General features: G+C 49.8%; 2 protein-coding genes across 2 annotated transcripts in view; one reads left to right on the top strand and one right to left on the bottom strand.

The window, feature by feature from the left end:
* The window catches only part of LOC144500305 (inactive pancreatic lipase-related protein 1-like), a 63,066-nt gene extending 47,708 nt beyond the window's left edge, over positions 1-15,358 (bottom strand). The window contains exons 1-4 of the mRNA XM_078222993.1: positions 14,803-15,358; positions 12,982-13,030; positions 9,701-9,855; positions 8,094-8,219 (exon numbers count right to left, since the gene is read on the bottom strand). Coding sequence (XP_078079119.1) covers positions 8,094-8,219; positions 9,701-9,855; positions 12,982-13,030; positions 14,803-14,805 — 333 coding nt within the window. The 5' untranslated portion in view covers positions 14,806-15,358. The remainder of the gene's footprint in view (positions 1-8,093; positions 8,220-9,700; positions 9,856-12,981; positions 13,031-14,802) is intronic.
* Positions 15,359-16,994: 1,636 nt separating this feature from the next.
* The window catches only part of taf5 (TAF5 RNA polymerase II, TATA box binding protein (TBP)-associated factor), a 35,248-nt gene continuing 32,210 nt past the window's right edge, over positions 16,995-20,032 (top strand). The window contains exon 1 of the mRNA XM_078222990.1: positions 16,995-17,638. Coding sequence (XP_078079116.1) covers positions 16,995-17,638 — 644 coding nt within the window. The remainder of the gene's footprint in view (positions 17,639-20,032) is intronic.

Raw genomic sequence — 20,032 nt, 5'->3', positions numbered from 1 at the left:
GATCACATCTTACACATATCCCCAGATCACATTTTACACAGATCCCTCAGGTCACACCTTAAACAGATTCCTCAGATCGCAACATAAACAGATCCCCTAAATCGCACCTTAAACATATCCCCCAGGTCACACCTTAAACAGATCCCCAGATCACACCTTACACAGATCACAGATCACACTTTAAACAGATCACACCATAAGTATATCTCCCAGATCACAACTTAAACAGATCCCTCCGATCAAACCATACACAGATCCCAAGATCACACCTGACACAGATCCCCAGATCACACCATAAGTATATCTCCCAGATCACAGCTTAGACAGATCCTTCAGATCATACCATACATAGATCCCCAGATCACACCTCACACAGATCCCCAGATCACACCTCACACAGATCCCCAGATCACACCTCACACAGATCCCCAGATCACACCTCACACAGATCCCCAGATCACACCTCACACAGATCCCCAGATCACACCTCACACAGATCCCCAGATCACACCTCACACAGATCCCCAGATCACACCTCACACAGATCCCCAGATCACACCTCACACAGATCCCCAGATCACACCTCACACAGATCCCCAGATCACACCTCACACAGATCCCCAGATCACACCTCACACAGATCCCCAGATCACACCATAAACAGATCCCCAGATCACACTTTACACAGATAAGAGAATAAGAACTAAGGAGCAGGAGTAGGCAGTTCAGCCGCTTGCGCCTGCTCCGCCATTCCATATGATCATGGCTGATCTCATTTCCGCCTCATCTCCACTTTCCTGCCAGCTCCCCATAACCCTTCAACCCGTTACTAATTAAAAACCTATCCATCTCCTCCTTAAATTTCTTTGTGTTCCAGCGTCCACTGCACTCTGGGCGAGAGAATGCCACAGATTCACAATCCTTTAAGTGAAGCAATTCCTCCTAATTTCTGTTGTAAATCTATCGGCCCTTAAGCCTAAAACTTTGGCCTCTCATTCTAGACTGTCCAACAAGGAGAAATATCTGTTCTATGTCTATCCTGTCACTTCCTTTTAGCACTTTATAAACCTCAATTAGATATGTTTCCACAAAGATAAGTGGAAAAGTGGAAAAGTGAATCGTGTGGAGGACGGAGAAGATCTGCAGAGAGATTTGGACAGGCTGAGTGAGTGGGCGAGGATATGGCAAATGGAGTATAACGTTGATAAATGGGAGGTTATACACTTTGGAGGAAATAATAACAAATGGGATTACTATCTCAATGGAAACAAATTAAAACATGCTACCGTGCAAAGGGACCTGGGGGTCCTTGTGCATGAGACGCAAAAGCCCAGTCTGCAGGTACAACAGGTGATCAAGAAGGCAAATGGGATGTTGGCCTATATCGCGAGGGGGATAGAATATAAAAGCAGGGATGTCTTGATGCACCTGTACAGGGCATTGGTGAGGCCGCAGCTGGAATACTGTGTGCAGTATTGGTCCCCTTATATGAGGAAGGATATATTGGCATTGGAGGGAGTGCAGAGAAGGTTCACCAGGTTGATACCGGAGATGAGGGGTTTGGATTATGAGGAGAGGCTGAGGAGATTGGGTTTGTACTTGTTGGAGTTTAGAAGGATGAGGGGGGATCTTATGGAGACTTATAAGATAATGCGGGGGCTGGATAGGGTGGAGGCGGAGAGATTCTTTCCACTTAGTAAGGAAGTTAAAACTAGAGGACACAGCCTCAAAATAAAGGGGGGTCGGTTTAAGACAGAGTTGAGGAGGAACTTCTTCTCCCAGAGGGTGGTGAATCTCTGGAATTCTCTGCCCACTGAGGTGGTGGAGGCTACCTCGCTGAATATGTTTAAAGCGCGGATGGACGGATTCCTGAGCGGTAAGGGAATTAAGGGTTATGGGGATCAGGCGGGTAAGTGGTACTGATCCACGTCAGATCAGCCATGATCTTATTGAATGGCGGGGCAGGCTCGAGGGGCTAGATGGCCTACTCCTGCTCCTATTTCTTATGTTCTTATGTTCTTATGTTTTCTTCTAAACTCCAGTGGGTTGTGGCCAAACTGCTCCATCTCTCTTCATAAGACAAGTCCTTCATCCCTGCAATCAATATAGTGAACCTTCTTGGAATTGGTTGTAATGCATCGACATCCTTCCTCAAGTAAGGAGACTAAAGCTATGCGCAGTACTCCAGATGCGACCTCACCAATGCCCTATATAACAGCTCCACCTTACTTTTATACTGTATTACATTAGCAATGAATATCAAAATTTCATTTACCTTCCTTAGTTATTACATAAGAACATAAGAACTAGGAGCAGGAGTAGACCATCTGGCCCCTCGAGCCTGCTCCGCCATTCAATAAGATCATGGCTGATCTTTACATGGACTCAGCTCCACTTACCCGCCCACTCACCTTTATTCCTTTACTGTTCAAAAATCTGTCTATCCTTGCCTTAAAAACATTCAATGAGGTAGCCTCAACTGCTTCACTGGGTTGGGAATTCCACAGATTCACAACCCTTTGTGTGAAGAAGTTCCTCCTCAACTCAGTCCTAAAGCTGCTTCCCCTTATTTTGATGCTATGCCCCCTCGTTCTAGTTTCACCCACCAGTGGAAATAACTTCCCTGTTTCTATCTTATCTATTCCCTTCATAATCCTATATGTTTCTATAAGATCTCCCCTCATTCTTCTGAATTCCAATGAGTATAACCCCAGTCTATTCTGTCTCTCCTCATAAGCCAACTCTCTCAACTCTGGAATCAACCGAGTGAATCTCCTCTGCACCCCCTCCAGTGCCAGTATATCCTTTCTCAAGTAAGGAGACCAAAACTGTACACAGTACTCCAGGTGTGGCCTCACCAGCACCTTATACAGCTGCAACATAACCTCGCTGTTTTTAAACTCCATCCCTCTAGCAATAAAGGACAAAATTCCATTTGCCGTCTTAATTACCTGCTGCACCTGCAAACCAACTCTTTGAGATTCCTGCATAAGGACACCCAGGTCCCTCTGCACAGCAGCATGCTGCAATTTTTTACCATTTAAACAACAGTCCATTTTGCTGTTATTCCTACCAAAATGGATGACCTCACATTTACCAACATTGTACTCCATCTGCCAGACCCTCGCCCACTCACTTAGACTATCTATATCCCTTTGCAGACTTTCAGCGTCCTCTGCACACTTTGCTTTGCCACCCAACTTAGTGTCATCTGCGAATTTTGACACACTACACTTGGTCCCCAACTCCAAATCATCTATGTAAATCGTAAATACTGATCCCTGAGGCACACCACTAGTCACTGATCACCAACCAGAAAAACACCCATTTACCCCCACTCTTTGCTTTCTGCTAGTTAACCAATCTTCTATCCATGCTAATACATTACCCCTAACACCGTGCACCTTTATCTTATGTAGCAGTCTTTGGTGTGGCACCTTGTCAAATGCCTTCTGGAAATCCAGATACACCACATCCACAGGTTCCCCATTGTCCACTGCACATGTAATGTTCTCAAAGAATTCCACCAAATTAGTCAAACTTGACCTTCCCTTCATGAACCCATGCTGCGTCTTCCCAATGGGACAATTTATATCCAGATGTACCTGCTGCTCCTGCATATTAACTTTCTGCGATTCATACATGAGGACATCCAAATCCCTTTGTACCAAAGTATTTTGAAGTTTCTCTCCATCTAGACAATAAGTTGCATAGAACATAGAACATAGAACAGTACAGCACAGAACAGGCCCTTCGGCCCACGATGTTGTGCCGAGCTTTATCTGAAACCAAGGTCAAGCTATCCCACTCCCTATCATCCTGGTGTGCTCCATGTGCCTATCCAATAACCGCTTAAATGTTTCTAAAGTGTCTGACTCCACTATCACTGCAGGCAGTCCATTCCACACCCCAACCACTCTCTGCGTAAAGAACCTACCTCTGATATCCGTCCTGTATCTCCCACCACGAACCCTATAGTTATGCCCCCTTGTAATAGCTCCATCCACCCGAGGAAATAGTCTTTGAACGTTCACTCTATCTATCCCCTTCATCATTTTATACACCTCTATTAAGTCTCCCCTCAGCCTCCTCCGCTCCAGAGAGAACAGCCCTAGCTCCCTCAACCTTTCCTCATATGACCTACCCTCCAAACCAGGCAGCATCCTGGTAAATCTCCTCTGCACTCTTTCCAGCGCTTCCACATCCTTCTTATAGTGAGGTGAACAGAACTGCACACAATATTCCAAATGTGGTCTCACCAAGGTCCTGTACAGTTGCAGCATAACCCCACGGCTCTTAAACTCCAACCCCCTGTTAATAAAAGCTAACACACTATAGGCCTTCTTCACAGCTCTATCCACTTGACTGGCAACCTTTAGAGATCTGTGGATATGGACCCCAAGATCTCTCTGTTCCTCCACAGTCTTCAGAACCCTACCTTTGACCCTGTAATCCACATTTAAATTAGTCCTACCAAAATGAATCACCTCACATTTATCAGGGTTAAACTCCATTTGCCATTTTTCAGCCCAGCTTTGCATCCTATCTATGTCTCTTTGCAGCCTACAACAGCCCTCCACCTCATCCACTACTCCACCAATCTTGGTGTCATCAGCAAATTTACTGATCCACCCTTCAGCCCCCTCCTCTAAGTCATTAATAAAAATCACAAAGAGCAGAGGACCAAGCACTGATCCCTGCGGCACACCGCCTTTTTATTCCTCCAACCAAAATGGAAAACGTCACACTTACTCACGTTAAATTGCATCTGCCACATTTTGGCCCACTCGCCTAACCTATCCAGATCTATTTCTAACTTTCTTATTCATTATCACAACTTACGATCCCATCTACTTCAGTTCATTTGCAAACTTGGCTACAGAGCCTTCTATCCCTGTGTCCAAGTCATTAATGTAGATTGTAAATAGTTGGGGCCCGAGGACTGAACTCTGCGTCATTAGTTACATCTTGCCTAGCAGAAAAGTACCCATTTACCCTGACTCTGCTTTCAGTTGTTTAGCCAATCCTCTATCCAAGATAATAAAATACCCCGAATCCCATGTGAACTGACCTTGGGTATGAACCTTTTGTGCGGCACCTTATAAATGCCTTCTGGACCTCATTATGACCTTGGTTCAAACATGGACAAAAGAGCTGAATCCAGAGGTGAGGTGAGAGTGACAGCCCTTGACATCGACAGCCCTAGCAAAACTGGAATCAATGGTTATCGGGGACAAACTCTCCGCTGGTTGGAGTCATACCTGGTACATAGGAAGATGGTTGTGGTTGTGGAGGGTCAGTCATCTCAGCTCCAGGACATCTCTGCAGGAGTCCCTCAGGGGAGTGTCCTAGACCCAACCATCTTCAGCTGCTTCATCAATGACCTTCCCTCCGTCATAAGGTCAGAAGTGGGGATGTTCGCTGATGATTGCACAATGTTCAGCACCATTCACAACTCCTCAGACACTGAAGCAGTCCATGTTCAAATGCAGCAAGATCTGGACAATATCCAGGCTTGGGCTGACAAGTGGCAAGTAACATTTGCACCACACAAGTACCAGGCAGTGACCACCTCCAACAAGAAAGGATCTGACCATTGTACCTGGGCATTCAATGGCATTACCATCACTGAATCCCCCACTATCAATATCCTGGGGTTACCATTGACCAGAAACTGATCTGAACCCAGCCGTATAAATATCGTGGCTACCAGAGCAGGTCAGAGGCTGGGAATCCTGCAGCGAGTAACTCACCTCATGACTCCCCAAAGCATGTCCACCATCTACAAGGCACAAAACGCTCACCATCCTGACTTGGAAATATATCACTGTTCCTTCACAGTTGCTGGATCAAAATCTTGGAACACTCTCTCTAACAGCACTGTGGATGTACCTACACTATATGGGCTGCAGCGGTTCAAGAAGGCAGCTCACCACCACCTTCTCAAGAGCAATTAGGGATAGGCAATAAATGCTGCTCTAATCAGTGATGCCCAGATTCCATACAGGAATAATTTTAAAAATTATTAACTCCCCTTTCTCGCCCTCTCAGGGACCAACGCTGATTTTAGCTACTCGTTCCTCTTTATATTCCTCTTTGCTTATTGAACGGATTTGCGATCTGTTTTTATATTTTCATTAGATTTCTTTACCTTTGTTCATTTTATTACTTTTTTAGTAACCCTTTGTTGGTCTTTAAAAGTTTCCCAATCCTCCAGCCTGCCACTGACCTTTGCAATACGGTCTGCCTTTGTTTTGCTTTTATGTTATCATTAACCTCCTTGCTTAGCCCCAGATACATTTCCCCTCTTACAATCTTTGTTCCTCTCTGGGATATATTTCAGTTGGGAGGAATTGAATATCTCCTTAAATACCTGCCACTGTTTGTCATCTGTCCGACCCTTTAGTCTTCCAGCCCAGTCCACTAGGGCTGAATCATTCCTCATACCTGTGTCATTACCTTGGTCTAACACCAGAACATGCGGGAGGACTCACCTTTATTGCCCTCATCTGAATTTGTATTTCAAGCAATGCTGTGATCACACTTCCCCAGAGGAGACTTTACTGCAAGACCATTCATTAATCCCATCTCATCACACAATACTAAACCCAAAACAACCTTCTCCCTGGTTGGTTCGACACTATATTTCTCCAAGAAACAATCTCGAATACACTTTATGAACTCTCCCTTGCGGCTGCCCTTGCCAATTTGATTAATCCGGCTGACATGTATATTAAAAGCACCCATAATTATTGTTGTACATTTCTTAAAAGCTCCAAATGTTTCCCGGTTTCTACTGTGTCAGATCACACTGAACACACATCCCAGATCACACTGAACACAGATCCCAGATCACACGGTACACAGATCCCGAGATCACACCAGACACAGATCATCCCTCACACAGATCCCCCCAGATCACCCCTCACACAGATCCCCCCAGATCACCCCTCACACAGATCCCCCCTGATCACACCTTGCACAGATCTCCCCTGATCACCCCTCACACAGATCCCCCCTGATCACACCTTGCACGGATCCCCCCTGATCACCCCTCACACAGATCCCCCCTGATCACACCTTGCACAGATCCCCCCTGATCACCCCTCACACAGATCTCCCCAGATCACCACTCACACAGATCCCCCCTGATCACCCCTCACACAGATCCCCCCTGATCACACCTTGCACAGATCCCCCCAGATCACCCCTCACACAGATCCCCCCAGATCACCCCTCACACAGATCCCCCCTGATCACACCTTGCACAGATCCCCCCTGATCACACCTTGCACAGATCCCCCCTGATCACACCTTGCACAGATCCCCCCTGATCACCCGTCACACAGATCCTCCCTGATCACACCTTGCACAGATCCCCCCAGATCACACCTTGCACAGATCCCCCCTGATCACACCTTGCACAGATACCCCCTGATCACACCTTGCACAGATCCCCCCTGATCACCCCTCACACAGATCCCCCCTGATCACACCTTGCACAGATCCCCCCTGATCACACCTTGCACAGATCCCCCCTGATCACCCCTCACACAGATCCCCCCTGATCACACCTTGCACAGATCCCCCCTGATCACACCTTGCACAGATCCCCCCTGATCACACCTTGCACAGATCCCCCCTGATCACACCTTGCACAGATCCCCCCTGATCACACCTTGCACAGATCCCCCCTGATCACACCTTGCACAGATCCCCCCTGATCACACCTTGCACAGATCCCCCCTGATCACACCTTGCACAGATCCCCCCTGATCACACCTTGCACAGATCCCCCCTGATCACCCCTCACACAGATCCCCCCGATCACACCTTGCACAGATCCCCCCTGATCACACCTTGCACAGATCCCCCCTGATCACCCCTCACACAGATCCCCCCGATCACACCTTGCACGGATCCCCCCTGATCACCCCTCACACAGATCCCCCCTGATCACACCTTGCACGGATCCCCCCTGATCACCCCTCACACAGATCCCCCCTGATCACATCTTGCACAGATCCCCCCCTGATCACCCCTCACACAGATCCCCCCTGATCACACCTTGCACAGATCCCCCCTGATCACACCTTGCACAGATCTACAGCCCAGCTGACATCTCCATTTTCCAGGTATCCATGGATGACAAAGACGGATCTCTGATGAATGTTGAAGTTTGAAATGTTCACTGTCTCAGGAACCATTCCGCTAATTTCCTAAAAAAAACAAGAAACTCCTTCAGAATCAGATTCGAAATGATTCCCCTCCAGAAACATGTGAACCTGGGTGAAGCATTCCCAAGCAAACAGTTTGTTTACAGGCAGCTGATTTCTGTGGTCAGCGGAACAGGGGTGACACTGTCACCCGACAAATAGTGTCAAAGAGTGGGTACTGAGGGAGTGCCGCACTGTCAGAGGGTCAGTGCTGAGGGAGTGCTGCACTGTCAGAGGGTCAGTGCTGAGGGAGTGCCGCACTGTCAGAGGGTCAGTGCTGAGGGAGTGCCGCACTGTCAGAGGGTCAGTACTGAGGGAGTGCCGCACTGTCAGAGGATCAGTACTGAGGGAGTGCCACACTGTCAGAGGGTCAGTGCTAAGGGAGTGCTGCACTGTCAGGAGGTCAGTACTGAGGGAGTGCCGCACTGTCAGAGGGTCAGTACTGAGGGAGTGCCGCACTGTCAGAGGGTCAGTACTGAGGGAGTGCCGCACTGTCAGAGGGTCAGTACTGAGAGAGTGCCGCACTGTCAGAGGGTTAGTGCTGAGGGAGTGCCGCACTGTCAGAGGGTCAGTACTGAGGGAGTGCCGCACTGTCAGAGGGTCAGTACTGAGGGAGTGCCACACTGTCAGAGGGTCAGTACTGAGGGAGTGCCGCACTGTCAGAGGGTCAGTGCTGAGGGAGTGCCGCACTGTCAGAGGGTCAGTGCTGAGGGAGGGCCGCACTGTCAGAGGGTCAGTGCTGAGGGAATGCCGCACTGTCAGAGGGTTAGTGCTGAGGGAGTGTTGCACTATCAGAGGATCAGTGCTGAGGGAGTACCGCACTGTCAGAGGGTCAGTGCTGAGGGAGTGCCGCACTGTCAGAGGGTCAGTACTGAGGGAGTGCCGCACTGTCAGAGGGTCAGTACTGAGGGAGTGCCGCACTGTCAGAGGGTCAGTGCTGAGGGAGGGCCGCACTGTCAGAGGGTCAGTGCTGAGGGAGTGCCGCACTGTCAGAGGGTTAGTGCTGAGGGAGTGTCGCACTGTCAGAGGGTCAGTGCTGAGGGAGTGCCGCACTGTCAGAGGGTCAGTGCTGAGGGAGTGCTGCACTGTCAGAGGGTCAGTGCTGAGGGAGTGCCGCACTGTCAGAGGGTCAGTACTGAGGGAGTGCCGCACTGTCAGAGGGTCAGTACTGAGGGAGTGCCGCACTGTCAGAGGGTCAGTACTGAGGGAGTGCTGCACTGTCAGAGGGTCAGTGCTGAGGGAGTGCTGCACTGTCAGAGGGTCAGTACTGAGGGAGTGCCGCATTGTCAGAAGGTCAGTACTGAGGGAGTGCTGCATTGTCAGAGGGTCAGTACTGAGGGAGTGCCGCACTGTCAGAGGGTCAGTACTGAGGGAGTATTAAGTCACATTACAGATGTGCACTCCACAGTCCAGTTGCTGCTAATTGTTTCTCTGGGGGCTGGTGACTGCCTTTCTGAGCCGGCTCTGGGTGAAGGTGTCTCTACCTGGTAATTATCTGGGTTCTGCCGGGTGTACAGGAGGAAGCGAGTGTTGATCGTTTCCGGGCTCCAGGGCAGATTGTTTGCAGGCCTTTCCTCTGTCCCTGTCCATGGATATCCCCCTGGGAAGCAGCCGAGTCTGTCAAAGCAAATTCCCCCCGCTTCAGCAAGACGGGAATTTGACCGAAGATGGAAAATTTCGGGTCAGTGAGAATCCCAACACAATACACAGGCTGAAATGTACCCCTCGTAACCGCCAAATAAAACCCCTGCAAGATGAGTTGGTGCACGCTGGGGGCTATGTAGCACAGGGTGCAGTATAGCTACCGTCTGTGTCACAGTGGATAGCATCACTGTCAGTGTACAGTACCACATTACTCAGCTCCTATTGCTGGCTGGTTTACTATTACAGGTGATGCTAATATATCAGAGCGTTATAATAGGAAAATGTGTGTTCATATATCAGCTTTAACATAGTCAAATATCCCATAACTCTTCACGAGAGTGTTACAGACAACACTTTGAAACCAGGCCATAAACAGATAGATTTCTCAGAAGACTAAGGAAATTTGGCATGTCGGCTACGACTCTCTCCAACTTTTACAGATGCACCATGGAAAGCATCCTTTCTGGTTGTATCACAGCTTGGTCTGGGCTCCTGCTCTGCCCAAGACCACAAGGAACTACAAAAGGTTGTGAATGTAGCCCAATCCCATCACGCAAACCAGCCTCCCATCCATTGACTCTGTCTACACTTCCCGCTGCCTCGGAAAAGCAGCCAGCATAATTAAGGACCCCACGCACCCCGGACATTCTCTCTTCCACCTTCTTCCTTCGGGAAAAAGATACAAAAGTCTGAGGTCACGTACCGACCGACTCAACAACGGCTTCTTCCCTGCTGCTGTCAGACTTTTGAATGGACCTACCTCGCATTAAGTTGATCTTTCTCGACACCCTATATGACTGTAACACTACATTCTGCACCCTCTCCTTTCCTTCTCTATGAACGGTATGCTTTGTCTGCATAGCGTGCAAGAAACAACACTTTTCACTGTACGTTAATACATGTGACAATAATAAATCAAATCAAAAAATCAATCAACCCTGGATGAAGTGGCCGGACAGAAACTCTCAGTCTGAGTTATCCTCAACCACTCAGTGTGCTATCACTCCTCAGACTTTTACAAAGGTGCTCGGTGTTTTTGCTAACTGCATTCGAAGGAAGTGTTTGATGGAGACAGTGTAGAGGGAGCTTTACTCTGTATCTAATCCTGTGCTGTCCCTGTCCCGGGAGTGTTTGATGGGGACAGTGTAGAGGGAGCTTTACTCTGTATCTAACCCCGTGCTGTACCTGTCCTGGGAGTGTTTGATGGGGACAGTATAGAGGGAGCTTTACTCTGTATCTAACCCCGTGCTGTACCTGTCCTGGGAGTGTTTGATGGGGACAGTGTAGAGGGAGCTTTACTCTGTATCTAACCCCGTGCTGTCCCTGTCCCGGGAGTGTTTGATGGGGGACAGTGTAGAGGGAGCTTTACTCCGTATCTAACCCCGTGCTGTCCCTGTCCTGGGAGTGTTTGATGGGGGACAGTGTAGAGGGAGCTTTACTCTGTATCTAACCCCGTGCTGTACCTGTCCTGGGGGTGTTTGATGGGGGACAGTGTAGAGGGAGCTTTACTCTGTATCTAACCCTGTGCTGTACCTGTCCTGGGAGTGTTTGATGGGGACAGTGTAGAGGGAGCTTTACGCTGTATCTAACCCCGTGCTGTACCTGTCCTGGGAGTGTTTGATGGGGGACAGTGTAGAGGGAGCTTTACTCTGTATCTAACAACGTGCTGTACCTGTCCTGGGAGTGTTTGATGGGGACAGTGCAGAGGGAGCTTTACTCTGTATCTAACCCTGTGCTGTACCTGTCCTGGGAGTGTTTGATGGGGACAGTGCAGAGGGAGCTTTACTCTGTATCTAACCCCGTGCTGTACCTGTCCTGGCAGTGTTTGATGGGGACAGTGTCGAGGGAGCTTTACTCTGTTTCTAACCCTGTGCTGTACCTGTCCTGGGAGTGTTTGATGGGGACAGTGCACAGGGAGCTTTACTCTGTATCTAACCCCGTGCTGTACCTGTCCAGGGAGTGTTTGATGGGGACAGTGCACAGGGAGCTTTACTCTGTATCTAACCCCGTGCTGTACCTGTCCTGGGAGTGTTTGATGGGGACAGTGTAGAGGGAGCTTTACTCTGTATCTAACCCCGTGCTGTACATGTCCTGGGATTGTTTGATGGGGACAGTGTAGAGGGAGCTTTACTCTGTATCTAACCCCGTGCTGTACCTGTCCTGGGAGTGTTTGATGGGGACAGTGTAGAGGGAGCTTTACTCTGTATCTAACCCGTGCTGTACCTGTCCTGGGAGTGTTTGATGGGGACAGTGTAGAGGCAGCTTTACTTTGTATCGAACCCCGTGCTGTACCTGTCCTGGGAGTGTTTGATGGGGACAGTGTAGAGGGAGCTTTACTCTATATCTAACCCGTGCTGTACCTGTCCTGGGAGTGTTTGATGGGGGACAGTGTAGAGGGAGCTTTACTCTGTATCTAACCCCGTGCTGTACCTGTCCTGGGAGTGTTTGATGGGGACAGTGTAGAGGGAGCTTTACTCTGTATCTAACCCCATGCTGGACCTGTCCTGGGAGTGTTTGATGGGGACAGTGGAGAGGGAGCTTTACTCTGTATCTAACCCCGTGCTGTACCTGTCCTGGGAGTGTTTAATGGGGACAGTGTAGAGGGAGCTTTACTCTGTATCTAACCCCGTGCTGTACCTGGCCTGGGAGTGTTTGATGGGGACAGTGTAGAGGAAACTTTACTCTGTATCTAACCCCGTGCTGTACCTGTCCTGGGAGTGTTTAATGGGGACAGTGTAGAGGGAGCTTTACTCTGTATCTAACCCCGTGCTGGTAATTTTAATTTGAAACTATTTGTTCTTGGAGTGTGGATGACAGTGGGAAATCTCCCGAGTTGTCCTGAGGCAGCGAGTTTGGAGTCACTGAGAATCAGAGTGGTTTGGGTTTCCTTGCTGGGGGATACTCGTTAATTTAGATAATGATTGGCAATTTTCACCATCGCTCTCCTGACTCCAGTTTCCCAACTTGTCCTGCTGGGATTTGATCTTTCCTCCTCAGAGTGAGCTATTCAGTAACCGAAGCATCACAATCCTGTGGCCAGTCTTTGGCTGAGAGGCTCGCAGCCTCTGGTAACCTGCACTTTGAGCATTGCCATCACAGAGATTCTGTCGTGTTTACTCACCATTGGCTCGGCCGAGTAGAGTCACCACGAGGAGCCATAACCTCACCATCTGAAAGCGGAATGTGACAGCGAGGATCATCACAGCACCAATCAGAGACAAGCTCTCATCCCTGGAATATTCCTCAATTCCAAACAGATCAGCTTTGAACTTTGCAATGTTAGTGAGTCATTACTCTCACTGTAACAGCTCCAAATCTGTGACAAGTCACTGAGCTCCCTCTCTGCTCATGAACTCAGACCCCTGGAGCCGCTCTGAGTACAACCTCGCTGCCTCCTGCTGCGAGAATCCCGTCTCCCTGAACCTCATCACCCTGAATCCCATCTCCCTGAATCCCATCTCCCTGAATCCAGTCTCCCTGAATCCCATCTCCCTGAATCCCGTCTCCCTGAATCCCATCCCCCCAAATCCCATCTCCCCAAATCCCATCTCCCCGAATCCCATCTCCCTGAATCCCACCTCCCTGAATCCAGTCTCCCTGAATCCCATCTCCCTGAATCCCGTCTCCCTGAATCCAGTCTCCCTGAATCCCATCTCCCTGAATCCCGTCTCCCTGAATCCAGTCTCCCTGAATCCCGTCTCCCTGAATCCCATCTCCCTGAATCCCGTCTCCCTGAATCCAGTCTCCCTGAATCCAGTCTCCCTGAATCCCATCTCCCTGAACCCCGTCTCCCTGAATCCAGTCTCCCTGAATCCCGTCTCCCTGAATCCCGTCTCCCTGAATCCAGTCTCCCTGAATCCCATCTCCCTGAATCCCGTCTCCCTGAATCCCATCTCCCTGAATCCAGTCTCCCTGAATCCCATCTCCCTGAATCCAGTCTCCCTGAATCCCATCTCCCTGAATCCAGTCTCCCTGAATCCCATCTCCCTGAATCCAGTCTCCCTGAATCCAGTCTCCCTGAATCCCGTCTCCCTGAATCCAGTCTCCCTGAATCCAGTCTCCCTGAATCCCGTCTCCCTGAATCCCATCTCCCCAAATCCCATCTCCTCGAATCCCGTCTCCGTGAATCCCGTCTCCGTGAATCCCGTCTCCCTGAATCCAGTCTCCCTGAATCCCGTCTCCCTGAATCCAGTCTCCCTGAATCCAGTCTCCCTGAATCCCGTCTCCCTGAATCCCACCTCCCTGAATCCAGTCTCCCTGAATCCAGTCTCCCTGAATCCCGTCTCCCTGAATCCCGTCTCCCTGAATCCCGCCTCCCTGAATCCTCACCTCCCTCGATCCTCACCTCCCTCGATCCTCACCTCCCTCGATCCTCACCTCCCTCGATCCTCACCTCCCTCGATCCTCACCTCCCTCTTGCAGTATTTTTCACACTGTCTCCTCAGAAACATCAGTGGAAATGACTTTTGTTGTTGCAAATGGAAGCTGATAAAACCCACACCGTTCACTCTGGTCTTTATTTCTCTGCTTGTTTTGTTGTCTCTCATGTTCTTTCCAAGTTATAGAATCATAGAATGATGCAGCACAGGGGACCATTTGGCCCATCGTGTCTATTCTATCCCATTAGTCCCATTCTCCTGCTCCTCCCTCATAACCCCACAAATGTTTTCTTTTCCTTTAAAGTTTTGATCCAATCCTATGTTGAAAGTTACCAATGAATCTGCTTCCAGACAGTGCGTTCCAATCACCCTCGCTCTCTCATTTTCCCTCGCTCCCACTCTGGCTCTTTAGTTATTGACCATAAATCTGCTATCCCTGTTCCCCGGCCCTCCGGCTGCTGCTATCAACCTCACACCTTCCGCCAGCTCCCAACGAGTGACTAACTGTCTAAAGTGACACATATTACAGGTGAGAGCTGAAATGTTAAAATACAGCGACTTACCATGCCCTAGACACTGACACAGGTGTGCTCAGTGTGTTCACTGCTGCTCTCTCTCCCTGTCAATATATATACACTCCCCTTGGTTTCCCAATCCTTACAAACATCACCTAAAAGTGTGGGAACTGTACAGCTGAACTCTGCAGAATGCCAAACACATAATTCTGACCCCTCACTCTCATTCCCACAAGGTCAGGAGTCCAGTCTAATCAATGCCCCAATTTTAACCCCTTGCCCCCTCAGCCAGAAATTGCTGGGTGAACAGGGGTCACCAGGGGGTGATGCTTTAAATAACAGCAACGTGGCACTCATCCAATCCACCTAGCTGCCCGAAAACCCATTGCCAGCAGCGAGGCAAAGGCAGGGGAGTGGCACAAAGGGCTGGAATCAGAGCTCTGGGATGGCATTGCAGGGTTGGAGGAAGTTACAAAGAGAGGATTGGAGCGATTCCAAGCAGGAATTTAAATCAGAAAATTAGAATTTGAAGTATGAACAAGGAGCAGGAGCGGCCACTCTACCCTCAGAGCTGCTCCACCAGAGTCATCGACTTCAACAGCACAGCTAAAGGCCCTTTGGCCCATTGCCCACATCCCAAAAACAAATGAAATAAGTTTCTGATGCAGTGGAGACACTGGTCGGGAAGAGGATTTGAGTTAATGGTTAATGAGGAAATTTGATGTAGTAGTGTGTGAATGAGTTAATTATTAATTCCAGTTAATTATATTGATTAATATTTTCCAGCTATCACTAATGAACACATTTTTCTTTCCCACATGATGTGTTTTCGTTTAGTTATCCTGTAAAGCACCACCAGTAACCTTGGGCGATAAGGAAAATGAAAAAAACCAGACTTTCTGTAATTTAGTTTCTATTTTCTCCAACACAAAACTCAGTGACATCTTAGCTGATTAATTATTCTTCTACAGTGGGAAAAATATCAGTGGTACAGGTGATGCAGACAGAAATGTGCAGACCTAGAAGGTTACACATTGTGAGGCGTTGTGGTTCCTGTAAAACTGCAATTCCTAAAGAAACTATAAAATAAAATGAGGGAGGGAGGGAAGAAATAAAGAATCTAACACAAGACACCATCTCTGCTCTAACGTATTATAAACTGCACCAAATCCAGGGTGACACGGAACAGTGTCAGAAGATGTTCGCAGTCTCCAGGGAAGTTAATTCAGTCGGGGGAAGAGCAGCAATGCTAACATCTTAATGAAGCACAGGTCCAACACTGCACTAACACGATGTGGGATAAAGGACCATGAGCTGGAATCAGTGTTAGACAGTGTGAACTCTGTCCCGATGTGATATTTTGGGTTCTCCGCACACATACTCAGACACAATTGACGGTGCAGTATGGATAACTTAGGGCTGTTTTGTATGAGAAAGATGGACTGAAACCCTGGGATTGTGTTGCTGTGAGTTCCCTGCGACAGTTAACACTGTATGCAAATCCATGTGACAAAAATGTGCTGGTTAGGTTGATTGGCTGTGCAAAATTGCCCCTTCGTGTCGGGGGGACCACCGTGATAGGGCTTGGGGGGGATTGTTCTTGGTGCAGGCTCGATGAGCCAAATGGCCTCCTTCTGTACTGCATGGATTCTATGATTCTATGAATAATAAATCAAATCAAATCATTGGCCAACCCTGAACAAAAGGACTCTTCCCAGGAGTCTGGAGCCTGTACCTCCTGAGGCACATGCAACTCATGTGTGGCTCTCAACTTGAACCCATTTTGATAATCATTACATGGCTTGTTTAGTTTTTAAAAGCTTTACTAATTTTGTACTTGTGAGAAAGTAACTTTAACGAACAACTTTTTCTGTAAAAAGCCCTCGAAATTCTGTTGAAATATCATAGAATCTACAGTACGTGTCTCTGTCTTGCTTTTCATCAATGTTTGCATTTGAGTAGCTGCATTGTGGTTCTGAAGATGTTGAGTTGTTGATTAAATTTAAGAATTGGCCCTTGTTGTGATGACGATGACTCAGCCCTGGCCTGCCCCTTTAAGAGGTGCTGTCTCAGCCCTGGTCTGTCCCTTTAAGAGAGACTGAAGCCGTAAAGCACATTTCCACTTTGCCCAAAGTGTCGTGAAGAGCCAGCGGAGGCGGTTTGCCCCAACTGCCGTAAACCGAGGCGCCTGTGTTTAAAAAGGGCGGCCACTGTCGTGAAGATTCCCAGACGCTGTCAAAATGGCGGCGGTGCCGGAGGCGCAGAGCGAGGCCCCGGTCCCGGCTCCAGGCCCGGTTCCAGGCCCAGCCCCGGCCGCGGGCCCGGCCCCAGCCCCAGCCCCAGCCCCAGCCCCGGCTCCGGCTCCGGCCCCGGCCCCGGCCCCGGCTGCAGCCCCGGTCCCTTCCCCCGCTCCTTCGCCCTCTCCCACCCCCTCTCCCACGCTGCTGCCCAAGGTGGAGCCGGCTGAGGGCCCGGCCGAGAAGGCTGCGGCGCCGGGCCCGGGCCCCGAGCTGCCCGATAAGCAGACGCTGCTGGCGGTGCTGCAGTTCCTCAAGAAAAACCGCTTCAAGGAGGCCGAGGAGATCCTGCGCAAGGAGGCCAACCTGCAGGAGAGCCTGGACGAGTCGCTGCTGCGGGCGGCCGGCCACAGGGGCTCGGACTCGGTGCACCAGCCCGACGTCAGCTCGGTGCTTTCGGCCTACAGCAACGAGGGGGACCCGAGTCTGTACGAGGAATATTACACCGGCCTCAAGGGCTTCATCGAGTCGACGCTGGACGCCTTCAAAGCCGAGCTGTCCACCCTGCTGTACCCCGTCTTCGTGCACCTCTACCTGGAGCTGGTTTATAACGAACATGAGAGGGAAGCCCGGCATTTCTTCCACAAGTGAGAGCCCCAATGTCTTCAACATCACCGAGAGAGAGAGTCCCTAATGTCCCCAATATCCCCGAGAGAGACAGTCCCTAATGTCCCCAATATCCCCGAGAGAGACAGTCCCTAATGTCCCCAATATCCCCGAGAGAGAGTCCTAATGTCCCCAATATCCCCGAGAGAGAGTCCTAATGTCCCCAATATCCCCGAGAGAGAGTCCTAATGTCCCCAATATCCCCGAGAGAGAGAGTCCCTAATGTCCCCAATATCCCCGAGAGAGAGAGTCCCTAATGTCCCCAATATCCCCGAGAGAGAGTCCTAATGTCCCCAATATCCCCGAGAGAGAGTCCTAATGTCCCCAATATCCCCGAGAGAGAGTCCTAATGTCCCCAATATCCCCGAGAGAGAGAGTCCCTAATGTCCCCAATATCCCCGAGAGAGAGAGTCCCTAATGTCCCCAATATCCCCGAGAGAGAGTCCTAATGTCCCCAATATCCCCGAGAGAGAGAGTCCCTAATGTCCCCAATATCCCCGAGAGAGAGTCCTAATGTCCCCAATATCCCCGAGAGAGAGAGCCCCTAATGTCCCCAATATCCCTGAGAGAGACAGTCCCTAATGTCCCCAATATCCCCGAGAGAGACAGTCCCTAATGTCCCCAATATCCCCGAGAGAGAGTCCTAATGTCCCTAATATCCCCGAGAGAGAGAGCCCCTAATGTCCCCAATATCCCTGAGAGAGAGAGTCCCTAATGTCCCCAATATCCCCGAGAGAGAGTCCCTAATGTCCCCAATATCCCCGAGAGAGACAGTCCCTAATGTCCCCAATATCCCCGAGAGAGAGAGTCCCTAATGTCCCCAATATCCCCGAGAGAGAGAGCCCCTAATGTCCCCAATATCCCTGAGAGAGAGAGTCCCTAATGTCCCCAATATCCCCGAGAGAGTCCCCAATATCACCGAGAGAGAGAGAGTCCCTAATGTCCCCAATATCACCGAGAGAGAGAGTCCCTAATGTCCCCAATATCACCGAGAGAGAGAGAGCCCCTAATGTCCCCAATATCACCGAGAGAGAGAGTCCCTAATGTCCCCAATATCACCGAGAGAGAGAGTCCCTAATATCCCCAATATCACTGAGAGAGAGAGAGTCCCTAATGTCCCCAATATCACCGAGAGAGAGAGTCCCTAATGTCCCCAGTATCACCGAGAGAGAGAGTCCCTAATGTCCCCAATATCACCGAGAGAGAGAGAGAGTCCCTAATGTCCCCAATATCACCGAGAGAGAGTCCCTAATGTCCCCAATATCCCCGAGAGAGAGTCCCTAATGTCCCCAATATCCCCGAGAGAGACAGTCCCTAATGTCCCCAATATCACCGAGAGAGACAGTCCCTAATGTCCCCAATATCTCCGAGAGAGACAGTCCCTAATGTCCCCAATATCCCCGAGAGAGAGAGTCCCTAATGTCCCCAATATCCCCGAGAGAGAGAGTCCCTAATGTCCCCAATATCACCGAGAGAGAGAGTCCCTAATGTCCCCAATATCACCGAGAGAGAGTCCCTAATGTCCCCAATATCCCCGAGAGAGACAGTCCCTAATGTCCCCAATATCCCCGAGAGAGACAGTCCCTAATGTCCCCAATATCACCGAGAGAGCCAGTCCCTAATGTCCCCAATATCCCCGAGAGAGAGAGTCCCTAATGTCCCCAATATCCCCGAGAGAGAGTCCTAATGTCCCCAATATCCCCGAGAGAGAGAGCCCCTAATGTCCCCAATATCCCTGAGAGAGAGAGTCCCTAATGTCCCCAATATCCCCGAGAGAGAGTCCCTAATGTCCCCAATATCCCCGAGAGAGACAGTCCCTAATGTCCCCAATATCCCCGAGAGAGAGAGTCCCTAATGTCCCCAATATCCCCGAGAGAGAGAGCCCCTAATGTCCCCAATATCCCTGAGAGAGAGAGTCCCTAATGTCCCCAATATCCCCGAGAGAGACAGTCCCTAATGTCCCCAATATCCCCGAGAGAGACAGTCCCTAATGTCCCCAATATCCCCGAGAGAGACAGTCCCTAATGTCCCCAATATCCCCGAGAGAGACAGTCCCTAATGTCCCCAATATCCCCGAGAGAGACAGTCCCTAATGTCCCCAATATCCCCGAGAGAGAGAGCCCCTAATGTCCCCAATATCCCCGAGAGAGAGAGTCCCTAATGTCCCCAATATCCCCGAGAGAGAGTCCTAATGTCCCCAATATCCCCGAAAGAGAGAGTCCCTAATGTCCCCAATATCCCCGAGAGAGAGTCCCTAATGTCCCCAATATCCCCGAGAAAGTCCCTAATGTCCCCAATATCCCCGAGAGAGAAAGTCCCTAATGTCCCCAATATCCCCGAGAGAGACAGTCCCCAATATCCCCGAGAGAGAGAGT

The sequence above is a fragment of the Mustelus asterias genome, chromosome 11 (genome assembly GCF_964213995.1).
Source record: "Mustelus asterias chromosome 11, sMusAst1.hap1.1, whole genome shotgun sequence".
Classification (NCBI taxonomy): Eukaryota; Metazoa; Chordata; class Chondrichthyes; order Carcharhiniformes; family Triakidae; genus Mustelus; species Mustelus asterias.
The sequence above is the reverse complement of the archived record's forward strand: the minus strand, read 5'-3'. Positions and strand labels throughout refer to the sequence as shown.